This window comes from Corvus moneduloides, chromosome Z (assembly GCF_009650955.1).
Source record: "Corvus moneduloides isolate bCorMon1 chromosome Z, bCorMon1.pri, whole genome shotgun sequence".
NCBI lineage: Eukaryota > Metazoa > Chordata > Aves > Passeriformes > Corvidae > Corvus > Corvus moneduloides.
The window spans coordinates 31,381,308-31,406,635 of NC_045511.1; the positions used below are offsets into that span (position 1 = coordinate 31,381,308).

At 39.2% G+C, this 25,328-nt stretch overlaps 2 protein-coding genes across 5 annotated transcripts in view; one reads left to right on the top strand and one right to left on the bottom strand.

The window, feature by feature from the left end:
• The window catches only part of IDUA (alpha-L-iduronidase), a 46,390-nt gene that overhangs the window by 7,161 nt on the left and 13,901 nt on the right, over positions 1–25,328 (bottom strand). Inside the window, exons 3-10 of the mRNA XM_032095221.1 lie at positions 6,512–6,594; positions 5,824–5,931; positions 5,090–5,185; positions 4,334–4,536; positions 3,733–3,912; positions 1,908–2,124; positions 1,080–1,295; positions 335–456 (exon numbers count right to left, since the gene is read on the bottom strand). Of these exons, the coding sequence (XP_031951112.1) occupies positions 335–456; positions 1,080–1,295; positions 1,908–2,124; positions 3,733–3,912; positions 4,334–4,536; positions 5,090–5,185; positions 5,824–5,931; positions 6,512–6,594 (1,225 nt within the window). The remainder of the gene's footprint in view (positions 1–334; positions 457–1,079; positions 1,296–1,907; positions 2,125–3,732; positions 3,913–4,333; positions 4,537–5,089; positions 5,186–5,823; positions 5,932–6,511; positions 6,595–25,328) is intronic.
• SLC26A1 (solute carrier family 26 member 1) overlaps positions 1–25,328 on the top strand; it is a 37,599-nt gene that overhangs the window by 4,290 nt on the left and 7,981 nt on the right. For 2 of the 4 annotated variants that reach the window (XM_032095220.1, XM_032095219.1), the window contains exons 2-3: positions 13,466–13,569; positions 16,342–16,424. Coding sequence is in view for 2 of the 4 variants with exons in the window: in XM_032095217.1 (XP_031951108.1) it covers positions 16,342–16,424 (83 nt within the window). In the remaining 2 variants the exon portion in view is untranslated. The remainder of the gene's footprint in view (positions 1–13,465; positions 13,570–16,341; positions 16,425–25,328) is intronic. The other 2 variants (XM_032095217.1, XM_032095218.1) reach the window with 1 other exon arrangement.

The window sequence follows — 25,328 nt, forward strand, 5'->3', positions numbered from 1 at the left end:
TTCTGTAATATAAACAGGGCCATGTGACTTATTTGGGGAGACGGAACAGAAGAAGTCTCAAAGCTCACAGAAGATTCAGGGAGAATCTTCTTCCCCAGGAGCAACTGTGCCTCCTTACTCTATGGGTAGGCCCAGAGCAAAGAGGTTGTATAACACAAACACAAAGGCGTAAGTTTTGTATCATCTGCACTTTTCTGCAGGACTACAAGTGAATTTTTGTGTGTATGAAAAGTGAATGACTGTGGCTAAGGAAATTTTGACCACAGGCCTTATTTCTTGTCTTTTACACAAGCACTTTACCCGTACAACACTTCAAACAAACATATAATCATACCTCAGCATCCCTTATTTGCTGGAACTGTTCTGGAGAAGGAAAGTCAGGGCTTCCTAGGTTTTTCCACTTCAGATAGGGATTGGTTTGGTTGTTATCCATGTAATACGTCACATACATCAGCCCTGAAGGAACACAAACAAAACAAAGTAAATTCTTTACTTGGATTTAAAGATTAACAAGAATAAATTCAGCAGGTGTGTACCTGCAGGTGTGTCTACCTTTTCAAAAGTGATTTCAGAACTTTGGAGCCTGACTTCCACTAGAAAAGTCCCATGGCTAGCACTCTTATGAGGCTCTACAATTTACATTTGCCAAGTTTACATTTCAAACTATTACTTCCAAAACAAGAACTGAAATCCTCTTTTTGCACAGGTGCTGCATGCATTTGTTGGGTAACTGCATCAGCTGTGCAATTGTGTGTTTGCATTGGCTGTCTTGGAGCCATCTCATTAAGGGAATTGCTTGGCAATATCCAGCCAAGGATCAATAGATCAATAGTTTTCAAACAAGGTAGCACTTGGCAGTTGCCATTAAAGGCAGGGTCAAAGTGTAGGCATTAGGAATTAACCTTTCAAAGAAGAACATGATTATACCTGAGAAAATCTAGGAGTGCGCAAAAGATAAGAGAGCCAGTTAGCAAACTAAATTCACTCTTGCAATGAAAGGCAACTCAGTAGAAGTTTTCCAGCTGTTGTTCTGTCCTAAAGATCACGTAACGTGAGCTGCCTACATGATATTTGTTTACCTCTAAGTTTGGGGAAGTGGGTGGCATTCACTGTGATGGTGCTGATGTTGGATGAAGTCCTGTTATCCTCACTTGAATACATCAGTACAGTAGCTTGCCAGCTGTCTGAGGGCTGTGTCTCACTTGGGGTGTGCACAGATGCCAGCACACCAACTGTGCTGTTTTGAGCGCTTTCATCTCCACTGATCTTCACTTCCGCTAAAATCTGCTCTTCTCCTTTAAAAAATGTAAAATGTGACAACTGTAAGCATCATTGTTAGTCAGTCCTGGATCAGAAGCTGCGGGGTGAAAGCATGCAAATAGGCTGAGCATAGGTTGAGCTATGTTCTGCCTTATTTTGCCAGTTACAGCCTTCAGTCAGATTTATTTTACAACAGCAGAGCATGCACATACTACAGCAGTTCTTACGCTTAGCAGTTCAGCTAGTAACATGCAAACAGGTGACGGTGAATGAGGTTCTTCCTGTAATATGCTGCACGAGTCTTCCAGCTGCAGGGATTTCTTAAAGACAGTTGCAGCCTGATGGGATGTTACCCCTTGCATCACAAGAGGGAAGTACCAGTCAACAAAATATGAGTGGTTGGCACACAGAGGGTATAAACAAAGCACTAAATTAAATTAAACAGATAACAGATTCTCAGCAATATTTTATGAGCTATTAATCTCTCTGAGGAAATGAAGTTTTATTTTCTTAATACAGCTAGTAGACAGTGAGTAGGAGAACTCCTGCTTTTATGAACGGTGAGATGGCTGGAACAATCTTTCTTAGGCTGGAAGCTTCTAGGTAGGAGGGGTCATTGATGTGTCTTTAATCAGTGGTTACTATACCTAGCAGTGCCAGCAAGCCCATAGCAGTCAGCACCGGTTTCCGCACCATCTGGACATGAGGCGGCTTTGTATTGTTCATCTGGAAACGTGCTGTCAGAGTCCGCTGTGTGAAATAATGGGGGTAGTAGCTCAAGAAGGCATTGTCATTACTCAGCAACGAGTAGTTGATGGTGTTGTTGGCTTTGGAAATGAGCAGGTTTTGGTGCTGGATGATTACCTGAAAAGTCATAAAGAAAATGGACCCTCACCTTGGAGAAAAACCAACAAACACACAGTGCCTGTATTTTTTCAAAATCTTCACAGCATTCTGGAAAGAACTGTCACTCTGCCTTTTAGAAAAGACTGAAGAAAAAACTGTTCATCACAATTCTTAGAAAAACTATACTTTAGGTGATATATTAATCACTGTAAAATCTGAAGTATCTACATAGTTTTGACAGTAATAAGTCTCTGAAATAACTCTTACTAGTACTCTCCATAAATAATGAATACATTTCCTTGTCTACTGCACTACAGATGATGCTCCTCTGTCTTGAATACTTAATTAGCAATCAGGATTTACCATCTGAATTAAACCTAAATGGTTCTCCAAATCTGGAGTTACTTTGTACCCACTACACCAGTGTCTGTCAGCTGGTCCCGGGTTCTCTTTCTTAATTAATCATTTTTCCCACTTGGTGCTAACTTGGAATTAATTCTCCTGATGTTTCACTGATTGCTGTGCTGCTTTCCTGTAAAACATCACAGTTCCCAAGCTCTCTGTTTATTAGATTGTGCCTGAGTAGCAGAATCAAGCAGAACTTCAGAAGGCTGACAACTGAACAGTCTCACAACTGTGTCCCTGAAGGAGTACAGGGCTTCAACTTCTATACACCCAAGCATTAATTTTCCACTGTATTGTCTTTCTTTCCCCCTTCATATCACCACATCATTATAAACACTGTTATTTTGTCTTGCAAACTCTCTGTGATGAAGTCAATGGCTTGCTGCCTTACAGAAGACTGCTTGTATATGCAGTCTCAGAGAGCTGGGAGCCTTTGTCTCCCCAGGAGCAGCTGATAAGATAAATCATTTTTCTGGGTGACATACATGCTCCTGTGTTTGGGAATTATTCCTTTACACAGCAGCACTTGGACTCTACGTGCTGTATAAGGTAACGGCTCACAAAGCACCAGGCGCGCCGTGGAAATTACTGCTATGCAGGGGAAAAGCTGAGTTTGCTCTGGGGCCAGGGTTCAATTACTGCAGAGGCAGAAATGTTGAGCATTCTCTTCTTCTGCTTTTCTGGTCAACATCAGTAATTATTAGCAGTAATTAATAAGACCATGTGTACAGCCAGTATCCAAAACCAAAGAATAGATCTATGCTGAGAGCTCAAGGGACTTCTTAATTATGCCTGATATCTCTTGATGAGATAAACTTACGAAGGAGCTGGGAAATAATGTCTCACATACGTGAGTACTGACACCAGAGCAGTAGAATTACATGGAGATGGCATGTGTGGGAGTAATCTTATCAAATGGATCTATCTGGGGGACTGTATACATTCTTCAACTCAGTTCTCTAGCACTTCTCTGACAAGTTCTCAGTTTGGTTTTGAGTTGGATTTTCTTTTTTTAAGGAAAGATGAAGAAAATTAATACAAATTAAATTGAGCTACTAAAACCAGACTATTCAGACTCCCTACTTTATCAGTAGGGAGCTCTCCTTTTTTAGGATCTATTAGTCTGAGTAGCTGCTTAAAAATTAACTGTTAAGTCTGTTTTTCAACTGCATTAACACATCAGGAAACACTACTGTGCCAAAACTACCAACGAATTCTTACCTTTACAACCATAGCTGCATAGGTCACATCAGCTCGCCAGAGCTGTGGAATGGACCATCCAACCATTGGATCTGCTTCATCATTGTATATGGCAACCGAAGAAAAACTTGGAAACAGCTTCTGAATTTGTTGAACTGCTTCCACTTCTTGTTGCAAGATGTAGAGAGAATTCCCACCTCCCTACAACAATATTTCATATCTGCTTAGTGGTAGTGAGAAAACAGTGGTAAACATACAGACATAACCCAGAGTCATAAACATAAAACATATCCTGGGTCATCAAGGTGCTGTGGACCAACAATATTAGTATTTTTACCTCATCTACTACAGCATGTGCTGCTTGCATGAGCTCCTCCTAGAATATAAAATGGAACAGAAGTAGAGGAGTTGTTTTCCCTTGGGAATCAGGCAAAGGCAAATCTGCTTTGAGTTGAAGTCTTGTAACTAAACATCACATAAGTTTTGCAGGAATAGGTAGCCATGCTTCCTGCTATAGGCTGGACACTCATCATGATCATCATCAACTTCATAAATCAGAATAAAATGTAACTTTGATTGAACTGATTGATAAAATGGCTTTAAACTGAAATCTTGGACTAACCTTCCTATGGAGAGAGATGTAATCCAGCCTTACACCAGTCTCCCCTGTGAAGAAGTTGGTCCCATTGTAGCAATGACAAAGAAGACTCCAGCATATGGGTGACTTGGGTAAGGGATGGAAGGAATCCCCAGGCCCTCCAAATTTTAGAAGAGGACTGGCTGCTCTTAATCCTTCTGAGCAAGCATCATAATAGTTGAGAAACCCTGAAGTCCAAGCAGATGTATATATCAAAGATGATAAAACAGAAACTGGATCTAAAACTACAAGGAGATGTTATAACCCTATTACTTGCTTTATTGGCAAGACCTCACAAACTGGGTCTACCCTTTCCTATGCACGGACAACACAAGAAAACATCAAAACCTCAGCTGCTCTCACAAGATTCTTCCAAAGATTTTGTATGAATAGGTTCCCAAGGCATGCAACCGTCAATGAAGAGTTTTCCTCTTATTCCACCCTTCGCCCCCTTCCTGCTATTAACTGTATCTTATATCCAAGTTAATGAACTGCATCTTCTTAGTGTAACTCCTGTTTTGTTCCTCCTGTTCTACTATCCCTGATACCCCAGCAGGGAATAAAGTGTAGCCAGTAACACAACCTCAGCAAAACAGATTTGGTGTACCTGTCACATTCCTTATCATGCCCGTCTACCCTACTTCTTTGTCAGTATAACTTACTTCTCTGTGTCACCCCTCTGCTCACCCCACACACCTGCCTCTCTTCACCACACTCATAAGTGCTCCCAAACATGCTCACCTTTTACTGTCATAGACACATTGTCAAAGTCGTGGTGGTCTGGTTCATTCCATGTTTCAAAATTCCACTTAGCAACATGCTCCAATCCATACCTATCTGTAGGAGAGGCCTCATTTATCAGTGAGCTGCATATCCAGACAATACTATCAATAAGTGACTTATACAGACAGTTCTATTAGTTAGGGCTGCAGGTGAGGCTCAGCACCCCGAAACACAACTACTTCATTTCCCTCACTATTTTTAACAATGAGGGAAATGTGATTTGGGAGTTTCAAAATGATCTCTCATTTTTGATGAAATGCAGGAATACTTGAAAAAGATGGAAAGTGAGAGGGAGATGACTTACAGCTTTGTGATTAGGGCACCTACCCTTAATTCAGGTTGGGTCTTCTGCCTTGTTAGAAATACTTGAAGCTGGCATGCGAGAAGTATTCAGGTTGTCATGCTTCAGTGAAAGCTGGTGGTTTACAACCACAACAATGTAACAAGGTTAAAAGTCCTTGCAGGCCAAATGTGCTACCCAGAACACTCTACTCATTCTGGATGTCAGCCATGGATCAGTAAAAAGAGGGACTATTATCCCATGGTCTCCACGGTCTGTTCTGGCATGGGTTTTTTCTGGTTTTGTGTTGAAATCCAGGGTCTTGAAATTGATCAGAATACACAGAACTTTTTCAAGTAGCTAGAAGGATTACAACAGAATACATAACAAGGCTTTTATTTTTTTAACTTACCTATGTATCTCCTGGCCAGAACCGTAATTAAGTTTCTCCACTGTACTACATGTTCTTTATCTTCAAAATCTAAAAAGTATCCTGATGGATTCCCCATCAGTTCAAATCCTAAAAAAGACATAAGAAATTGGTCTCCTTTTTTTGTGAAGGGGTTATCACATCATCTGAAACAAACTTGTTAATGAAGAAGCATCATTAAATGGGCTCTCTTTCCTGTTTTCACATGTTCCCACCAGAAATATTTCAGATTTGATGTTGTTCACTTGTTACTTGTCAGTGACTATAGCAATCAAAAATAGTAATTGCTAACATAAATGCAAGGCTCAGAGGAAACTTAAAACAGTGGATGTTTGCATAAATTTACGAGAAGTTATACCTTGAGTATCTGCTTCTCTGGCCCCTTTAGGTACATGTCAATGAGTACAAAGTCTTCTCCTCTTCAAGACATCTAATTTACAAGTCCATCCATCTGAAACTACCTTCAAACGCAGTGTAAAACCATTTGTGTTGCTTTAATTGCTATAATATCATTTTGCTCACACTGTTTTTCATGGACATGATGTAAGGCCAAGCAGGTAAATAATGAATTTTTATCAAAACCAGCTTTGGAAAAGCTCTCTAAGAATATTCTAATGATTGTACAGTATGGGCAAACAGATATACTAAGCTGTGGAGGCTGTGCCCTTACCTGGAATCAGCTTATTTTCCCACAGGAGATCCATAAGGTTATCCAAGGCAGTAAAATCGTAGTTAAGTTTGCCATTCACCACTCTGAAGAGCAAAGAAATAAAAATTACAAACGCAAATATTATAGCAGAGCTAGGACTTGATTAGTAGATAATAGTCAGATGGCTTCCTTCTCAAAATTTATATGTGACTTAGGTTCTTGGAATTGTACACAAATTTCCTTCCTCTAAAGTAACAAGTGTTCACCATAAGCAAGTCATGTCTCTTGACCAATCCATGCCCTCTTCCCACTTCAGCAGCAATAGAAGCAATATAATGGATTTGCTTGCTGAATTCTGATTTTTTAACAGAATATTAACATTTCTAACTCTTTCCTGAAGTAAAATTTACATATATTTTCTTTTTTTGGTTAAGCTGTTTTTTCAATTTCCATTGGATTACCCACTACTAGGCCAGCTCTTTCCACATTGCCCCATATGCAGTCTTTCTCAATGTACTCCTAATTTGCAATATATAATATAGATTTCTTAGTAGCACTTCTTATGGATTTAGGTTCAGCTGAAAAATAACTTCGTGTTTTTCAAAGAATGCTGAATTTATGTACACAATGTCTGTAATTTTTACTTCATTGCAAGCATTTGCTTAGTATTTCTCCTGTACTCCCAAGAACAGGCTGCTAATCTTTTATCCAGCTTTAAATAAATGCATTCAAAGACTTAGCAGCCCTATGATGCATCCCTTTGTGTCAGGGAATCTTGCAGGAACACAGGTACCAAAATTTGGACATGCACATGCATGGGAACACAGAATTCTTTTATCCAGGGGATGAAAAATGGCATTTGCAATTTATATGTGATATACTAGAAGATTTACTTTAAATTCCTGAAAGGCTTTCTTGCCAGGTAAACAGTAGAAACAAATACAAAGTACTGTGTGGTCAGTTTCCCGTAACTTCTGAACTTAAGGCCTGATTTAACTGAAATATGAAAGGGTTGCAGAACTTTTGCCAGTATGAAGTGCCAAATAGGAATTAACAACGAACTTCTGTTGAGAATATTCTGCTCAAGTAAGGGCAGTGGCCCAAGCAACAGCCTTGGCCTGGTGGCCAAATTCTGGCCTCAGTATGACCTGACCAAAAGACTTTTTAAGCACCCTTGACGTAAGTCCAGCCGCAGTCACACAGCAGCACTGAGCAGAGTCTTGGCAACCCCTCTCAAAGCTGATTTCTCTAGCCATGCCAGGGCACAACAACTAATTTTTCTGGTACAGTGCAGCCTGACCACTTCTCCTGAAATCTTGCCTGCTCTTTCCTAGGCACTTTGCCTTTGCTTGGATGGAAAGCTGTACAAGTGAACTACTGATCCAATTCCCTCAGTATGATGGAAGGAGGAGAGACAATCACAGTTCTTGCAACTGATCAGTGTTAGCACACCATGACAAGCACACAGGATTTTACATGAGAATGGAGCCATCAACAGAGCTCTTAAACCAATGCTGGACTCTGTGCTGAGTCACAACTTGCTTCTTTCTGTGCCTCCCCAGGCATTTCTGAGCCTCTTTGATGGAGGCTCTTCCTCTGTGCTTTCTTGTCAAGAAAAGGTTTCAGTGAAAAAACTGTAATAGCAGTTCCAAATTCTCAGAGAATTAAAAAAGGCTGACAGAATTTCCTAGTGCATAAATAAGGGAACTGTGGAATCTGAAGAAGACAAATCTCTGACCAGGGTCTAGAAGAGAAAGACAAGGCAGGCAAAGTGTAACACAGGCCATAGCCACTGTGCCAGCTCCACGTTATGTAACGAAGAACACAGTCTTAGCCCCAGCCTGGTCACACTCTTTTACCAAAGATCTGAAGCAGGCTTTTTATTTTTAAAGTATATCCTACTACCATGACAGAAATTGTCGTGTATGCAGACACCGATAGGCTTAAGAGTTCCTGCCCAAGTCAAATGGTGCAGCTGTAAAAGAAGCAAATAGCAGAAAGAAATTTATTTGCTTTAGTATACTTTGAAGTATTTTAAAAGTCACTGTTGAACTAAAGAACAGCCATTTGGAACCAGGTTTTTTTTGCTTAGACAAAGGTTTTTTAAAAAGAAGTCCTATTCCAAAGTTCAAACACAAGTTTCAGGTTTTTTTGCAAAAACTAGTTCTGCTCCCTCAGATCCATTAACTATTTCCAGTTGCACCCTGTGTTCTATTGAAATATTTGCTTACATGCACACTTACAGTCAGTGTGTGTAAGAATGATTAACTACACTGTCTTGTAAAAAGTTAATAATGCCATTTAGATAAAAGCAAAGGAACTAGGGTCTTCCTGACTTCAATCTAAGGTCTACACAGTATTATGTGAAAATACATGCATAAATAAAACCTTCTATTTGATGCCTGCACACTTAGGGTCCCAGCACATTTATATTTTTCCTACTGCATCAATTAAGTAACATATTTAAAACAGAGTGCCATTGCCAACCATGACTGAGTGATGGTACATGAGATCTTGTTGTGTTATGTGTGTAGGTGTAGAGGTACTTCTTATGTTCTTTGGCTGATCTTTATAAGAATCTCTTCTTCCTTCCAAGTGGACCAAACAATACGCTCCCATTAATAAAATGATTACTTGACTGACAGGATTGACACTTCCTCAGATTTTGATCTTATCCTAACCCCATACTACATTTCTGGTGTGAGATTGATGCATTTTTTTACAGCATATACAGTACTGCTAGAACTTGTGTTGCATGGTTGCCTGCCATGTAGTGACTGGAAGCCATGCTGACTGTTGCACTTGAGGCACAGAAACTGGTACTATCAACAAACATTCTGCATGGAGAAGATTGGTTCAACTGCCAGGCCCCTGCTAGGAGTGCTCTAAGACAATTTTAGGACACTGAAAGCCAGATCGAAACTGTTACAGGCATGTGACAAGGTAAATCCACAGCCCAGGATAAAACCACATGACATTGCCAAAGTTGTTCAAAACATCAACATCGTTCTACATCTAACCTGTTGGTGCAACATCTTGTACCTATGATTGGGCTCTTGGTTGCAAGCTCACAGAATTTTACAGTCATTTTTTTGCCTGCTCCTCTTCCAATCTTTCTGTCATGGCTTCTAGACACCACCGCCTACTTTTATAAACACCCAGAAAATTATGTACTCATCATTTCATTTGAGTGCTTGCAAGACTGAGATCGTTCATCGGTTGCTGTTGGGTATTTTAGATGCAATCGCTGTCCTGTCTGTGCGCAGCTTTCAACTGCTCCTCAGCTGGGATTTCTCTGGGAGACTTGCCAGATAGATGTTCTTCATCTTCAGTCATTACCAACAACTACACTAAAGCACATTTGCTGGCATCCTGGCACCAAGGCCCACGGAAGCACCAGGCTTGAGGCTGCTATACTCCAGAAGCTGTTGCCTGCTGGTGAGGCATCTTTCCAGTCTGTGTCATGGTCTCAGTTCCAGACCCATGTGCTGCCACTTGGGAGCAATGATCATGCTATGAATATGAAGAGCAGTGATGAGTACAGAGGGGTGTCTGCTGATTGTCACAAAATCTGTTTGCTCCCTTCCTTGAAAAGGCTTGCTTTGTGGGTAGTCCTTTGCTCAATCAAAGGTTACCGGCCCATCTTAATGGCTTTCCATTGCCTCCTATAACTGAAGTAAAGTATGCAGGGAAATTCTTTTCAGGTGCATAGGTAGCACTAGACAGCTTGCCAAAGTGTTGTAAGATACTCATGTTGTGCTTCTTATCCATGCCACTTTCAGCCTACTCCCATTCAGAAACTTAATCTATTGGGAGGGCAGAGGTAAGATAGCTTTAGCTGTCAACACCTTGCATCACAGCCAGATCCGCTCCAGTTAGCACAACTGCAGATACTACTACTTAGCCTACAGCTATTGCTTCCCTCCCATGCCCATCTGTTGCTTCTCTTCTGCCCTGGGTTGATCCTGTCCAGGAATATAGTTGCATATCCTGGCAAACAAGTGCACACACAGACATTGGACCAAATATCTTATCTACCAAGAAGAGAGAACAAAAACCACAGGCAGAGAGTGTTTCCTTTCCAGGTGATCTTCAGTCAAGTACTGAATATCCGATAACACGTCAAGCTAACTTTATCAGACTTTATTGTAATGTACTGAACTAAATCTCCTGGGATAGGAAGTCTTGTGCCTGACCCCTGTCATAGCCCATTTAGGAACTCAAATGTATCATGTAGGGTAACCATCAACAGAGGCCCTCTGTTGAAGAGAGCCTAGAATTAAGATGATTGGGAAACACCAATATACTGGAATAGTACTCATCCTCATCCTGACATTCTCACTCAGTTGGTGTGGTCTCCCTTTTGTATTTCTAGTGAACACAGTTACCACGCACACCAAAAGCTGACATAATCTGGATTGCTCTCATCAGTATCTGACAACAGCCTCTCTTCCAGCAGACTGGCCGTAGGGGCTGGCTAACACCACTCCCATGGCAGCAGAGCCTGCGTACATCCTCATTGGGAACTTCTACTTGGAAAGACTGCCCACCTAGTTGCAAAAGTAGCCAAGAAGCAGGGACAAAAAACTGGCACAAGATATTAGCAGCGGAGAGATGCAACTCACACCTGTGAAATTTTTCAGCGGACTATTGGCCAACCTCGCACTTGGAAGGTAGACTCCATGAGGGGGCCACCTAAAAAAGACCCGTCTCCATTGAAAGTTTTCTGTGTTAATCCTAGGGAAGCAACAGTGTAGTCCAAGACACTACCCTGCTACAGCAGTATCTAGTATCTCTGCTGATATTACAGCAGAGATACTATATTGATCATGTATGTATCATACTATTACACATCATACTATGTAATGATCATATTACATACCACTATTCATTTGATAAAGATGCTTAGCCGTGTGCCAGACCATCTTTGCCTGCCCTTGTAAGGTGGTTCCTGCAATCATACACTCTCTTGTCCATGGTGTCCAAGTCCAGGATGTGGATCAATGGTAACACCGTCACCATTGCTCTTAATGAGTGTAAATATGCATGACAATTGAATTCACCCGCTCAAGACTAGATGAAGTGAAAGTAGTTCTTGAAGTAAGTGACTATCAAGAGCATCTGTAGATACAGCATCCCAAGGAATTGCTTACCACCTTTCTGGAATGCATGATGCCATTTTAGGGATCATAAAGCTCCAGAATACGCACAAGTATCTATCTATCCTGGAAAGGAGTTCAGTGTCCAAACTCAAGGTCTTCACTGAAAACAAACAACAATAAGCTTGCAAATGTTCCCACGGTAACTGTTGGGGGAACAAACAATAATAATAATCTGTGCCATTTCAAATTCTTGCTGCTACCAGGTCCTCCAGAAGGAATGGTCTTCAGAAGTACCTGTCCTGTTTTTTAGCCAGAACAGGCTGTTAAATGTTAAACGTAAGCTTAGAGCAGAGAATCTACAAGATGAAGGTCAAAAGCTCTGGACAGAAAATGTCAGAAGTTTATTTTTTCCAGAAGGGAAACTTACTGCCCTCCAAGTGTCTCTTACAACACAAAAGGATCACGCCTCCTTGGTTTTTCTAATTACTTTTGCCGCTATGATGAATGAAATTAAGCCAATTTAACATTCAGGTTTTTACAAAGACCTTGTTTGCTGCAAACCCACCAACTGTCTACATAATCTTCTTGTTCTGCTGAGTACTTAAAGAAACCTCTGGACCTTAAAAGCAGATCCTAAGGGACTGTGAGCACTATTGAAATGATACCTCAGTATATGAAGGGCAGAATAGCACTCATTAGCATTCACCTTTCCAGAGGCTGAATTCTCAACAGTTCTCTCCAAGTCTCTTCAGTGTCAACCAAAAACCCTACTAGTCTGGTACTTCAGGTTTAAGTACAAGATCATTAATAAGTAACTGAGAAATCGGTAGGTTCCTGGGTTATTAATAAACAACACTTGCCCCTCCTGAATTGAGTGGAAGTTAACAGTATAGCACTCACTCACACTAGAGCCGCTTCTACCATGTTCTTGCTCCACTCGCTCTCACTTCCTATGATCACTATAGGTAAAGTAAATTGGCTCCTGCTCATGAAATCCCCATATTCCAAAATAACCGTGATAACTTGATATTTTTCAGGTTGACGAACACTGATTCTTCCTCCCTGGTGGTTCCCAAGCAAAACACAGCCTGTGCTTTTCACACATGCTTTGCAGACCAAAAACCCTAATTCAGAGGCTTTTTCAAAGGCCAAAGACTACTTCACCCACACTAACTTGTATATTTTATCACTTCTGTGTCTATTTATTAGCATTAATATTTTTCTGCATTTGCTTCTCTGCTCTATCATTTGTGCAAGCAGGGTTGGAAAATCTGCTTGCTTTACAATTACGGCACAGCTTCTGCACAGAAGCACAACGCTGAGAACTTCAGTCTGTGCTGGCCCACACTTCACATAATTCACTCACCCTATAGCAGGAATGAGTCAGCCCAGCAGTAATGGGAGGATGCATTACAAAACCACAGAGCTAGGCAGCATCCAGCCTTTGCTGATGTCACAGCTTGTCACAGTTAATCCATCCACACAACCAACCAGCGTGGTACATGCGCAAAAAGAAGGATGGGTAGAATCTCTGTGACTTAGGAATAAACTGCTTCAAAAATGAAGAATACATCAGCTGTTATTTACTGGAAATCACTGCCTCTTCCAAAAGCCAGCCAAGAGGCTGTGCATTCAGCTGAATCTTTTTTCTTTTTTAAAAACATAAAAATAGAATTTACTTTGATTTATACAGCATTTTAATATGCTTCTTTGCTCTTTGAAATCAGCATTATCTGAGCTTCACCCTGCAAAGCAACTCACAAAATCCTTGCTGTGATCTGGCTGAAATTCACAGGCACAGAAGTGCAAGCAAACAATGGATGTTTTCAAGCCAATGCTAATCACAGCCTATGATTTTCCATTTCTTACTCAGCCTGCTTTTGTGAGCATAGTCTCAGTCCTTCTTTCAGCAATGAGCGTGCTGTGTGTGGGGGGAAGAGAGAGGCAGACAAAGCACCAACAGCTTCCTGTGTCGAGGTGAGTTAACCTCAGAAAATATTGTTAGACTGTTGCATCTTGTCTCCCCCCACGCCCCTCTTCCCCTTTAAAACAAATTCCAGACGTAAAAGGAGAAACAGGCTGTAGAAGCAATTTAGGCAAAGGCATATGCTATTTTAGTATCTGACCTCTCTAGACATAGCCAATCAGATCACCTAAGCATGGATAATTCAGTGTTGTGAGACCCTGAGATCCCTTGTTGAGGTTTGTCATGTTCACATTCATTTGCAAAGGCAACAATTAAATAATAACGTGAAACAGCAGAAAATGCTTTTCGGCTGATTCTTCGCTACAAATTTAAAGGCTTTGCAAGTGATTGAAAGATAGGTTCAGTTACTGTATATGAGCTGGACTGCTAGAGGACCTTTCTGACTGAGTTTGATGAATGAAACTGATGCCCTTCTGCCTAACACTTGGCTACAAGTAACTTGGCTACAAGTAAAATGTTCATTGTGGTTTGATACTGCCCTTGATGATGGAACTCCAAATAATGTCACCTAAAAGCAAAAGTTTTGAAATGAGGTGACAGGGAGACTAAATCAATAATGAAGATTAAAGATGCAGAAGGAAGAGAAAATGTGACCAAATGCTAAAACTAGCTTACTTCAAGCACATAACACCTTTTGGCATTGCCTGAGAAAGTTGTAACTTAACTTTTCTTTCCAAGCAGTGACAGAACAGTTCTCTGTATGCATCCAGCATTCTAACTCAAGCACACACAATACTGCACCTCCTGTAATGAGCCTCCTTGGTACATATTTGGACTTGGACTTACTGTTTTCATTTCATGGTTCTGTTATTATCACTCCTTCATGTTCACATTTTTATTTGCTGTTTATGCGCCATCTATTCTTTTGCCTGCTAGCTGTACGAGGAAATACAGTCCAAAAGTATGTGAGTCCAGCTATATCACGGAACACAGCTTATTTACTATTGTGTAAATCATAACACTGAGAGGGAACAATTGCCGTCCCTGGTGCCAAATATGCAACAAGAACCAAATTCAGCAATGCTTTACTTAATGTGCTCTTGCAAGCAGTTTGGTTGCTCATGGACATACTGTAAATGGACCTGAAATTCTGCACTAATGCACAATGTGCTACTTTTACCAGATACTTTAATTTTTTCCATCTCATGTTCTCAAAACTTGTTTCCACTTGTCAAGATGTGTACTAAGGAGCATGTGATGGATGAACCAACAAACAGCCTAAGAAAAGAAAAACATGGAGCTAAATACTGAAAGTGTGAAGATTTGCAGCTAGATTTCTCAGCTGATGTACTTCTCTTATATCTAAAATACAAACAGCACATGGTGTCTGGTGAAGTCCAGCAGCTGCTGGATCTATTTGCATATCAGATGTAGTTTCAGGTGTGTCTTTCTGTATCAATCCTTGATTCTCCACAGGCAACTTTATGTCTAACTTGACTATGTAACTTACTTGCAAAATGATACTGAGTTTATTTTCTAATTTACTAGAATTTAATAACTTCTGATGGTGAAAAGGCACAATGAATATGTCATCCATGTCTTGCTCTTAATCCTCAAGAATTTTTGTGATGAGTGGTTTCTGAGTACTTCAGAACTGACAAATGACCACTATAAGCTAATCTGGAAAGAGCAGCTTTTTAAATGGCATGCCAGTGTCTGCTACTCACTCTTGAACATAAAACCTCTTACAATTAAGGAGGTCAAACTAGCCAGTTACATTTATAGAGAGTCTTCTATGAGATGCAAACCTACAAGTGTCTACAAACTGAGATCTGATAATTCTATTTTGAACCTAGGTTTGGCATTACAATTTAGACTACTGGTGTATTATTAAATACAGCAGTGATAGGTCTTCCATTCATGGTCTTCATGTTCATGTGCTACCCTTTTTCCTTCATTCTTTCCCCATCCTAAAAAACTTCCATTAAAAAGAAAAATATCTCCCCTTTCAATATAAAGATGCATTACATTGTGTGTTTATGAAACAAGAAAATTTACTTCACAATGTAGTAAGAAATAATCTATTTTCTTTGCACCCAGAAATGGGTTTTCAATATCCAGTTAAGATTACACAAAATTTCAAGGAATGGGTGAACAAGCTTCAGAATTCCAGCAAGACTATCCTTGCTACATTAAATTTGCCTCTAAGATATATAAATATCAGTAGTAACATTCATCTTCACCAATAAGCAGGCTGTGGTTCTACAATTCTGGCTGTCTGGGGTGAAACAACTGGCAGTTTTCTCTACAAGGCAGGAAAGCTCAGACATTTTACACTCAATGTCAGTTGACATACGTAAATTCTTCCTATATATAAGATTTATCAGCTAGACCCCCTTCATGATTTATTTTAATAAAAATCCTTTTTCAAAGGACAAATCTCAAGTCACATGCTAAGTGTAAAGACAGTTCCACACACTTCCTGCCCTAACCTCATCTAACACAATAAGAGTATTTTTTCATCTAATTGAAGTAAGTATACAAAACCTCTGAAACTGTTAAAAAGCCAAGTCAGTACTGCAATTCTATTTGAACTCCACACAGTTCAACCAGTTCTATTAAGGCAAAACAGCAGAGATGAGTAAGAAGTCAGAGATTACCAGCTAATGTAATGACTTGAAGTTTATCTTTTACCTGTGATTACACTCTACAGGACAAAGATTTTTCCAGTGCTACTGCTTATTTATATTATCTCACTGTAAACATTATTAGAGTGATACCCAATTGGAAAGGCCCACACAATTTCTAATCTATTCTTACAGAAAGCTGTGCTCCTGAGGTACTGTGCTACTGTGTGCTGATCCAAAAACTATCGTGGAACTACTGCAGCTACTTTGTGCCTTTGGTAAGTACTAATCCATTGGTTCTGTGTTTGTAGTGGGAAATGGAAAGGCGCTTGCATGCTGAGTGACAGCCTTCCTCAGTTTTGAGTATACAAATCTGCACTGAATCTTGTAGATCTCAGTTTCTCCTACAATAGGAACTACAGATCTTTTTCATTTAAAAAAATCAGCAACATGACTCTCTGCATACATTTTCAGCTGCACTGGACACTTGCTACAGCTAGAGAAGGAATGTGGGGTGCAGTGCATAGTGGATTGGAAGGGAGTGGATGTTTACCTTCAGTGAGCCCATCTTTCCAATTAAATTGCAACCAAATGTGTGCTTTTTAGGCACATCACCTGGTTGCTATGATAGAAAGGTAAACTACAGAGTAATTGAGGCTTGAGGGCATTTTAAACAATGCAGGCATTAGGCTTAAGAGGTTTTTTTAATTCACTGAATTTATGAACTTGAAACACTTGCATAGAAGGAAGAACATGGCTATTACATTTGGACTTTGTACTTTTGAAGATTTGGTATTATTGACTGCGGCCCAGTAAACAAACATTTTTAACTATGATTCTGTGATTCTAAGATTAACTGTCCCTATGTGACTAATTCAGCACTATTTTTTTAAAGTACATAGTTAGGTTACCAGATATGAATTGTACATAGCAATGCCATGAATTTTTCTGAAATAATCTGAAATCCTCAAGTAAATGTGTCAACAAAGTCAAATATATTTTATATCTTTAAAGCATTTATTTCATAAATACCTCTGTTCAATTCTGCTTTTAACCTTTTACAGCTTTTTAACCAGTTACGGGTATGCATCTGTTCATAAAGATAAATCATCTGTAAACTCAGAATTACTGGTCAATGATCATCATTCTTTTTACTGTAGTTTCTATTCTTAGCAACAGGTGTTTCATTGTAGTACCTCTTTTGGTTATTTTGGCCAGTTACAACTGTTTCACAACTCAGCAGCCGACAAGGAAAGACAGCATGTTTAGAACTGAGTCTTTTTTGTTAGTGTCAGTGGAATACAACCAGGATGCCAGGACCCGCCCACTCAGAATTATTGCTGGACTGAAGCCTTGATGAATGACTTCATGTAATGGAGTGTGAACTCTCATTTCCATAATCCACAGATGAACCTTCTGCTGTCAGTATTTTTGTAGGTTAAGTAAAACTTTTTCATCATAAAACACAGTTTTGTCAAAATGATATAATTTTCAAAATTCCTAGAGACAGAATGAGAGATTGCTTCATTTTGTCACTTTTTTCCCATGTGGAACTGTCCTGTCCAGAGACATTTAGCCTCACTTGTACTGTGCTGTACCTAAAAAATTGTTCAAAATTATTATTTTAAGTTTCTTTCTTTAGATTTCAAAAAGTGTTATTTTTAGGCTAGCTTGAGGCAAAACAAAGTTACAACCATATATGGAAAGGGTCAAGTGATAATGATACAGTAATATCCTTTCTCTTAGGAGCCTGATATTGGGAAAAGTGCTGTTGGAGAGAAACGCAGAGAGGTCTTTGTCAAAAAAATGTTAAGTTGGGCAAACCCCAATTATTCTGAAAATTCCAAGACTGCGAAGACCAGAACTCAGAGAGTTTCCAAATATTTAATGCATTGTGAAGGACAACAGAGTGGGCAAGCTTACTTTAGTACTGAAGCAGATGGCACACGCATTTTAGGAGGTCGCTAGACAAGATAACTCTTGTTTCTAACAATTAAGACAGTAAAATGGATGAAAGGATGAATTTGAGAGACTTGAGTTTAAGTCACTTGATTTTTAATGAAGAAATACTGCAAGGCTAAAATTAAATTAACAGAAGCAGTGAAGTCTTCTATTCTGTAGAGCACAAGACCAAAGAAACACACCGTCTTTCTGACCAGTGTGCAAAATTCGTTATGCAGTAAGGCATCCCCTTTCTTCTAAGAGCTACTTTAGCAAAGGGAAAGGGATGCGAGTGGTTGACAAGACATTCCATAATAAAGAAGCAAGAAACAGGATTTTAGTAAGACTGAAATTACCCTCTTTAGAGTTCAGAATATCACAACTACTATCACCGAGTCTAAGTCCCTGGTAACAGCCAGTAGTTTTAAGAATCTATGACCAGTTTAACACCACAGAAGTCAGATGCGAGATGCTTCCCTTTCTATTCCACCCTCACCTAAGTTTTGACGTTTCATTTACATAATTTTTATGTTTCCTTCTTACTTTTAAAGAGCAGGAAAAAACTTTTTGCACTGGGATAAAAGACAATGCTGGAACCTGGCCCTCTCTAGTTGTGCTTGTGCACTGCACCCCCCCTGCACCTCTCCACAAGCCAGCAACATAGTCTTTTTGTGGCCTTGAAACTCTCATCTCAGATTCTTACTGCATGCCTGCTCATGCTCTTCCTTGGCTGAGAAATAGACACATATCCTCATCCCTTAGCTCGTAGGCCAGCTGAATACAGTTCCTGCAAGTCATGGCCTTGTGCCCAACCTGTTATCTTCACTGCTTAGTAACCATTAAACATTACCTATCACCTTTGTCAAGAGGAGGAGATAGATGTTTATTTGTCATTTGGATAGCTCTGCACTTATACAAAGATCTAAGATAACTGAGAGGGAACTTGGTCATTTTTATACTTCAAAAGAATGAAGTAGACTTTCAACAGAAAAGTCTATCTTTGTCCTGCTGGTCTGCCTACATTTTACAGTCTTTGGTTTACGCAAAAGCAACAAATCTTGTGATCTGAATGTGCTGGCATGTAGGAACAGAACTCTGACCTCCAGCCATCCCATCCTATGCACTGAGTAGAACAGTACTTATTCCAGCCTGCAAAGTGCACAGATCTCAAGCGAGACGGAAATTCTATTCATACACCTTGAATATGTAAAATCAAAACCTAATGCTACATGAGGATGCATAAACCAGATCAAATCTCAGATGAAAAGTAGCTTCAAAGGTCAGAGATGTGCTAGCCTGAACTCAGCACAATTTTTGGATCAGTGCTAGTTAATTAATAATCTTATGCATTATTTAAACTCAAATCCTCAGCTAGTGCTACATATATATCCAGCTTTACAAAAAGATAGAAGTGACAACACACTACCAAACAGGAAGCTTAAGATTCCATAACTACCCATTCTTACTTTGAGGAATATTTAGCTAATAATTATCCTTTACACAAATAGAGAAATGTCTGTCTGAAGATTTTCATTCATTCCAACGGGCAAAAACAGAGCTGGTACATTCCTGTCAAAAAGCTATTCAGGTAAGAGATTTGTCTCCCTTCCTGTGCCTCTGAATTCAGGTTAATTTTTTCTTTACCTGTTCTCAAAGGTGCAGAACTGCCTCTTTTGGCTTACTTTGATCGTGATGGTTTTTTTTGGTTTCTCATTATGTTGTTGTTCATAAATATTGCTAATAAGGTAGACACTGGGCAAAAGTTTGTAAAGCATGCAGTCAGCTGTAAATGGTACAGCAATTATCTTTCCTGCAACCCTCGTCCAAGAGTTCAACCATTTGGCTGGTTTTTAATTCTATTTTTAAAAATGGCATATACTAGGCTTATCTGTTTCTCAAAGTACTACATTGATACTGAAACTGAGAGCATTTTCTCAGTGCTTAAGTACAAAAGAGTGTTTCCAAAATACTGTCCTTATTGCATGTAGTAAACACAAGATGCCACAGAAGACAACAGGAAAAACCATGAGAATGGACTATCAATTTGGTTTTCTCTATGACAGCTTAGTATGGCTAAACAATGTCCAGCAAAACCACAGGGCAGAAAGCAGAGCTCAGTATTTAACTTTGTGAATGATGACCCGGTCTTGAAAAGCTATCTTGAAAGACTTTTTTTTTTAATAACAGACTTTCACTTTGAAACAGTTACTTTTCCAAAAGCAAGAAATCTGATTTTCAGGAATGTTTTTTTGACTCCACAGGAAATGCCTTTTCAGTGGTCATGTCCTAAGACTCTCCAGAAGAATAATGCTGTCTTGCCTTCAAATGCATGTCAATAGTTAGAACAGCATGTTCTGGAATCCTTGAACAAAACCCGTCTCTTGAGAACAAGTGAAACTACTTGATCATTTAATTGCATATATGATCATTTCCAAAGATGATCTGATGGGCCAGCCTTAACAACAGGTGCTGGCTGACTGTGTGAGTTCCACTGTCGCCTGCTCATCAGCTCTGGGATTGTTACCTGCCAGTGACTGTCACCTTACTCACTGGGATATGGAACTGAGAATCCTTGGGAAAACAAGATTTGAATCATAGCTGGTGGTGAACGCAAGCATTTAAAAAAGAGCCTAACTTGCCTGGAAAATCCTAGACCAATTTACAGTTGGGAATAAAAATTATCAATTGGAGATTTTATTAGAAATACACAAATCTAAAAGACTCTCAGAATAAATCTCTCCTTTCTATAGCAGTTTTAATCTGCAGAGGACTTGATCTGGCTTTCCTGACTTAGTAGAGACCACTAAGCTGGAATGCAGTTTCCTCTTACACTTCGGAATTAGCGTAAAACTGAAATGCAACAAAGTGCTTTGAAGCGACAATATTTTGCCCAAATATAGTGAAAAAACTAACCAAGTCTATCAAGTTTCACATAATTTTCCTAAAAGGCATTGCCATGTTCTGTACCTATAGTCTGACAGCTCGCTAGGTCAGTGTATAAATAAATGGTTTTGGTTGCTGGCACCTTGCTTAAGTCTGCTTGCAAGTACATCTTAGTCCTGAAGATGAAAATACAACAGCTAATGCAAAACAGGGAGAAACATTTATCTTACTTGTTCTGTTTTAGCACTTGATCACTTCTAAAACATTTAGGTTATGCTGACATATCTAAGCAACCCTGCAGAACAAAAGCAGATAAATAAATCAAAGCAGTACATGCCAAAGCAGTATTGTCTTACATTACATGCAGCTCAGGGGATTTATTTCAGACTAGTCAGTTCTCACAAACTAAATGTACTCCCCACATCTGTTCAAATATGTCCAAAGCACCAATTGCTGGCTTAGGTTTTTATGCTACCATAAAGGGTCAAAGTGCACTGGGGCATAGTTTCTAGGTACTTTCCTCTGAAAAAAAATCTGGTTTGCAAGAATAACACACCTCTGTACATTGAATCTATGCACCATGAGGCTGAACAAGGAGATTTTTCAAAATTGTGCCATTGCTCAAAACCAGAACAGTAACATAGTCATAGCCATTAGAGCCAAGAAAGGTTTCTAATATGAAAGATGAGCAACATGAACAGTTTAACTCAACACCTGCGCTTCCAATCAAATGTTTAACTAAACTGATGTCTCTCATGTTTTTCTGTGAGTTATGCAACAATAAATACAAAACCCACCCTAACCACATTCGTTTTTCATAGTTCAAACATGGAGAAAACAGTGAACATCACTTGGCTCGAAGTTTTTAAATGGTTCTATCCCAACTTACACTTGAAGTCAGTATTTCAGCAAGCGAGCAATTATAGTATAGAGTTATGATACTGTCTGACTTCTGTTCTAAACAAAGAATTTAAAATATATCCTTAGCACAGGAGACAGGCTCACCCTCGCTGCTCCCTCCTGGGCTTTCTAGAGACACAGCTTCAGATTTTTTGGTGGACAATCAGGATGGGGAGGCAAAATGATGGAAAAAAAAAAGTTTTGGGGGGCTGTGCTGTTTCACAAAGAACAACTCATCCATTCAGAATGGTCATACATGCAGCAGCAGAAACTGCCTGCCAAAGAATCCGCAAAGAGAAATCCCACATGAACATACTGTGATAAACATTTCTGACCCTGCTGAAAGATTTTGTCAGGTCACAGGCATGATGAAAAGACAGGAAGAAAGGCCAGTTGGAAAGTCAGCAGTTTGTTTGGCTTGAATGGTTCTTTCCCTTATTCCTTTTTTTCACAAAAAAATGTGAGTCAATGCATTTAACCCGAAAGAATGAGTTGTTCAGACAAGGTTCTGCTCAATTGTTTTTGGTCATATGGTCAAGGGAAACTTGAAAAAACTTCACTGTGAAGATTCCAAACACAAAAGTACAATTAAAAATAACCAAGACCACTTTCCATTCTAATTACATGAATGTTAAACATATACATGACTGTGCACACAAGTAAACTTTCACTTGTTTTAAACAGTTCTTCCAATACCAAAGTCAAATACAATGAACTAACATGTTTTGTGTTATGTGCTGCTTCATCTGTACAGCCCTGCTAAGAACAGCTCTTTCAGCAAATGATGACTTGAATAAAATGCAATTATGTTCTGTGGAGCTCTGGAGGAAGAAAGGGAGAGTGAAATAGCAGTTTTCCATTTGATAGTACGGCCTAAGCTGAAAATGGGTCATTTGGTGAACCAGTAAAGGAATCCACTTACTGACACCGCTAGGGCTCCTGCATATTTCTCAGGTATTACCACTTTGGAAGGATGGTGGTGTATGTCAGTGCCGGAATCAGAAGGCTGGAGTTGGCTCATGAGCACAGCAGCAGACAGATCTCGCCACCATTTTGTCTTTGGAGATGGCAAGAACATTGGAAGCTCCAAGCTCTGCTAGGCTGCACAAGCATACAGGGGATAGCACATATCTGTGGTGGAATCTCATTTCCTTCAGGTGAAGCAATGAGTTAGCTGACAATTATTTGGTTATACAGCTGAAAAATGCATTGCTGATAACAATGTCCCTTCCCTTACTTGGTGTGGCTTTACGGTATTCTAAAAGCAACAAGGAAACTTTAAATATTAACAGTTTCTGGATACCAATATAGGTTGAGAGCTGAGTGCATTGCAGCTACCATGTTCATTTGACATGGAATCTGAATGCATATATAGTAGAATAGACAGTTACTTACAGGAAGGAAACCTTTATTTTCAGGAAAAAAAAATAATTGAAGAAAATTACTTCCTGTCAGCTTGAACACAGAAGATACATACTTTACTGTGCTAGCTTTTTTTTTGGGGGGGGGGAGGCGGAGGATTGGTTGTTTTTTTACAAAAAGCTATTATTCTGATTATCCAGTAAGGCAGTATAGCTAATAGATACATATAACTAAACTATCATTCAAACACAAGATCTCTTAATAAATTTCCAAAGAAATTATGTTTCAATCATGTATTAAAAGTCACTATTATCCCTCAGGGAGTTGCACAAACAATACACACATCTGAATTGCAATGGGGTTTTTTTTTTTTTGGTAAATACCAAATTACTTCCAGGTAAATTGTATGAGATTAGAGAGGGGCAGACAGCAACTATGCAATTAAATATATGAGCCTAGTGTACAGAAGCTGATGCAATCTTTTTTATGTAGCCTATAAAAAGCACTCATTGGATATTGAACTGCCCACCAGCTTTTAAGTATGTAGAGCAAGGGCACAGTACTTATTTCCTGGCTGGCTGAATTCACTCGGCTGTAAGAAGTGAGTGGCATTTGAATAAGGACTTGCTGTCCTCATGCACAAATTTCTCATTCTCCAAACTAATTTAGGTAAGACAGGAACTATTGAGCTTTTGCCTTTTAAAAACGAGTGTCTTTATTACATTTGCTAGTATTCTGTATTTGGTAAACTTCATTCATAAGCTCTCAAATACTTCTCTTGGTGTTGCAACTTCATTTATCTTTTCTGTCACCTTTGCATTCTAACAAAGACTAGATCCAACCTACTTCCTGTACAAGCAGATCTCAGCTAGCATAACCGTGCAGTAAATTAGGGTCTAAAGTAAACTTAGCATTGAAAAAAAATAAACATTGATCTTTCTAAATAATTACATTAAATTGTAATTAGCATTCCCTTATGATGAAAATAAACCTTACTTACAAACACAAAGAAATGTATGTAACAAGCACAATGGGAACTAAAAATGGGTTTATTTAATTGGGATGGATAAAAATCTACTGATTTTGTAGAATGTATTTAGACTATTATGCAGGTCCTTTTAAACCTGGACAATCAGTCCACACATTTCTAACGAGAATCTCTACTGTGCCTTTTACAAATTTATAAATTACCTATACCACCTAAACATCCTGCTTTGAATTGCGGTTAAACCTCGCATAGCCTTAGAACTCATACTGTATCATTTATCTGTATGCTGTATCATGATATCTGAGAACTCGCTTAAGAGTTCTGAACTAGTTACAGATATGTATCTTATTATTTTCAATCTGGTGGCAAAATGTAATTATTAAAATCTTGAAAACTACTTCTAAGCAGGATACACAAAAGACTTTCTAATAAGCCACCCTCTATTTGGACCGCTCCAGATCAAAAGCGTACAGGCTATTGATAATCTATTTTTTTGGTTTTCAATTATGCTTCCAGTCAGACTCATAAACACTTTGCTTTTTCTAAACTTGTAATTCTACACCTTAACAGGCTGTTACCAAAAATTAACAAATCAAAATATTCTTCTTAACAACAAAAAAATACATTAAATTTACACAGAGAATGATGACTTCTGTCACTACCATCTAAACTACGTATTAATTGTTAAAACCATTAAAATTTACCAACAGAATACTGTGCCAGTAAGTGTACTTCAAGTTTTATGAAACTGATGGGTACAGAGTCTGTCTCTAAACATTGAAAGAGGAAAGAAACAGCTTTTACTTGTAAGTGAAGACAAGCTTTGACATTATTGCAATGTCACTCCTGGCACCAAACAGCTCTGATGTAGAGATCCTGGCTGTTAATGACACTGGGAGAGGCTGAGCCTAGTGATGGTCTGCTTTCCTAGAAGTTCTGCATACAGTTGTACTAGTACATACTATCGTCATTTAGATCAGTATGAGTCACTCCTTATCTCCCACTACTCATATATGGGCATCCTCACGTGGAACTCTCTTCTTTCTTTCCACTGCTAACCAGAAGACAAGATTTCCCATTTGGCATAGTCTGTTTAACATTTTCCACT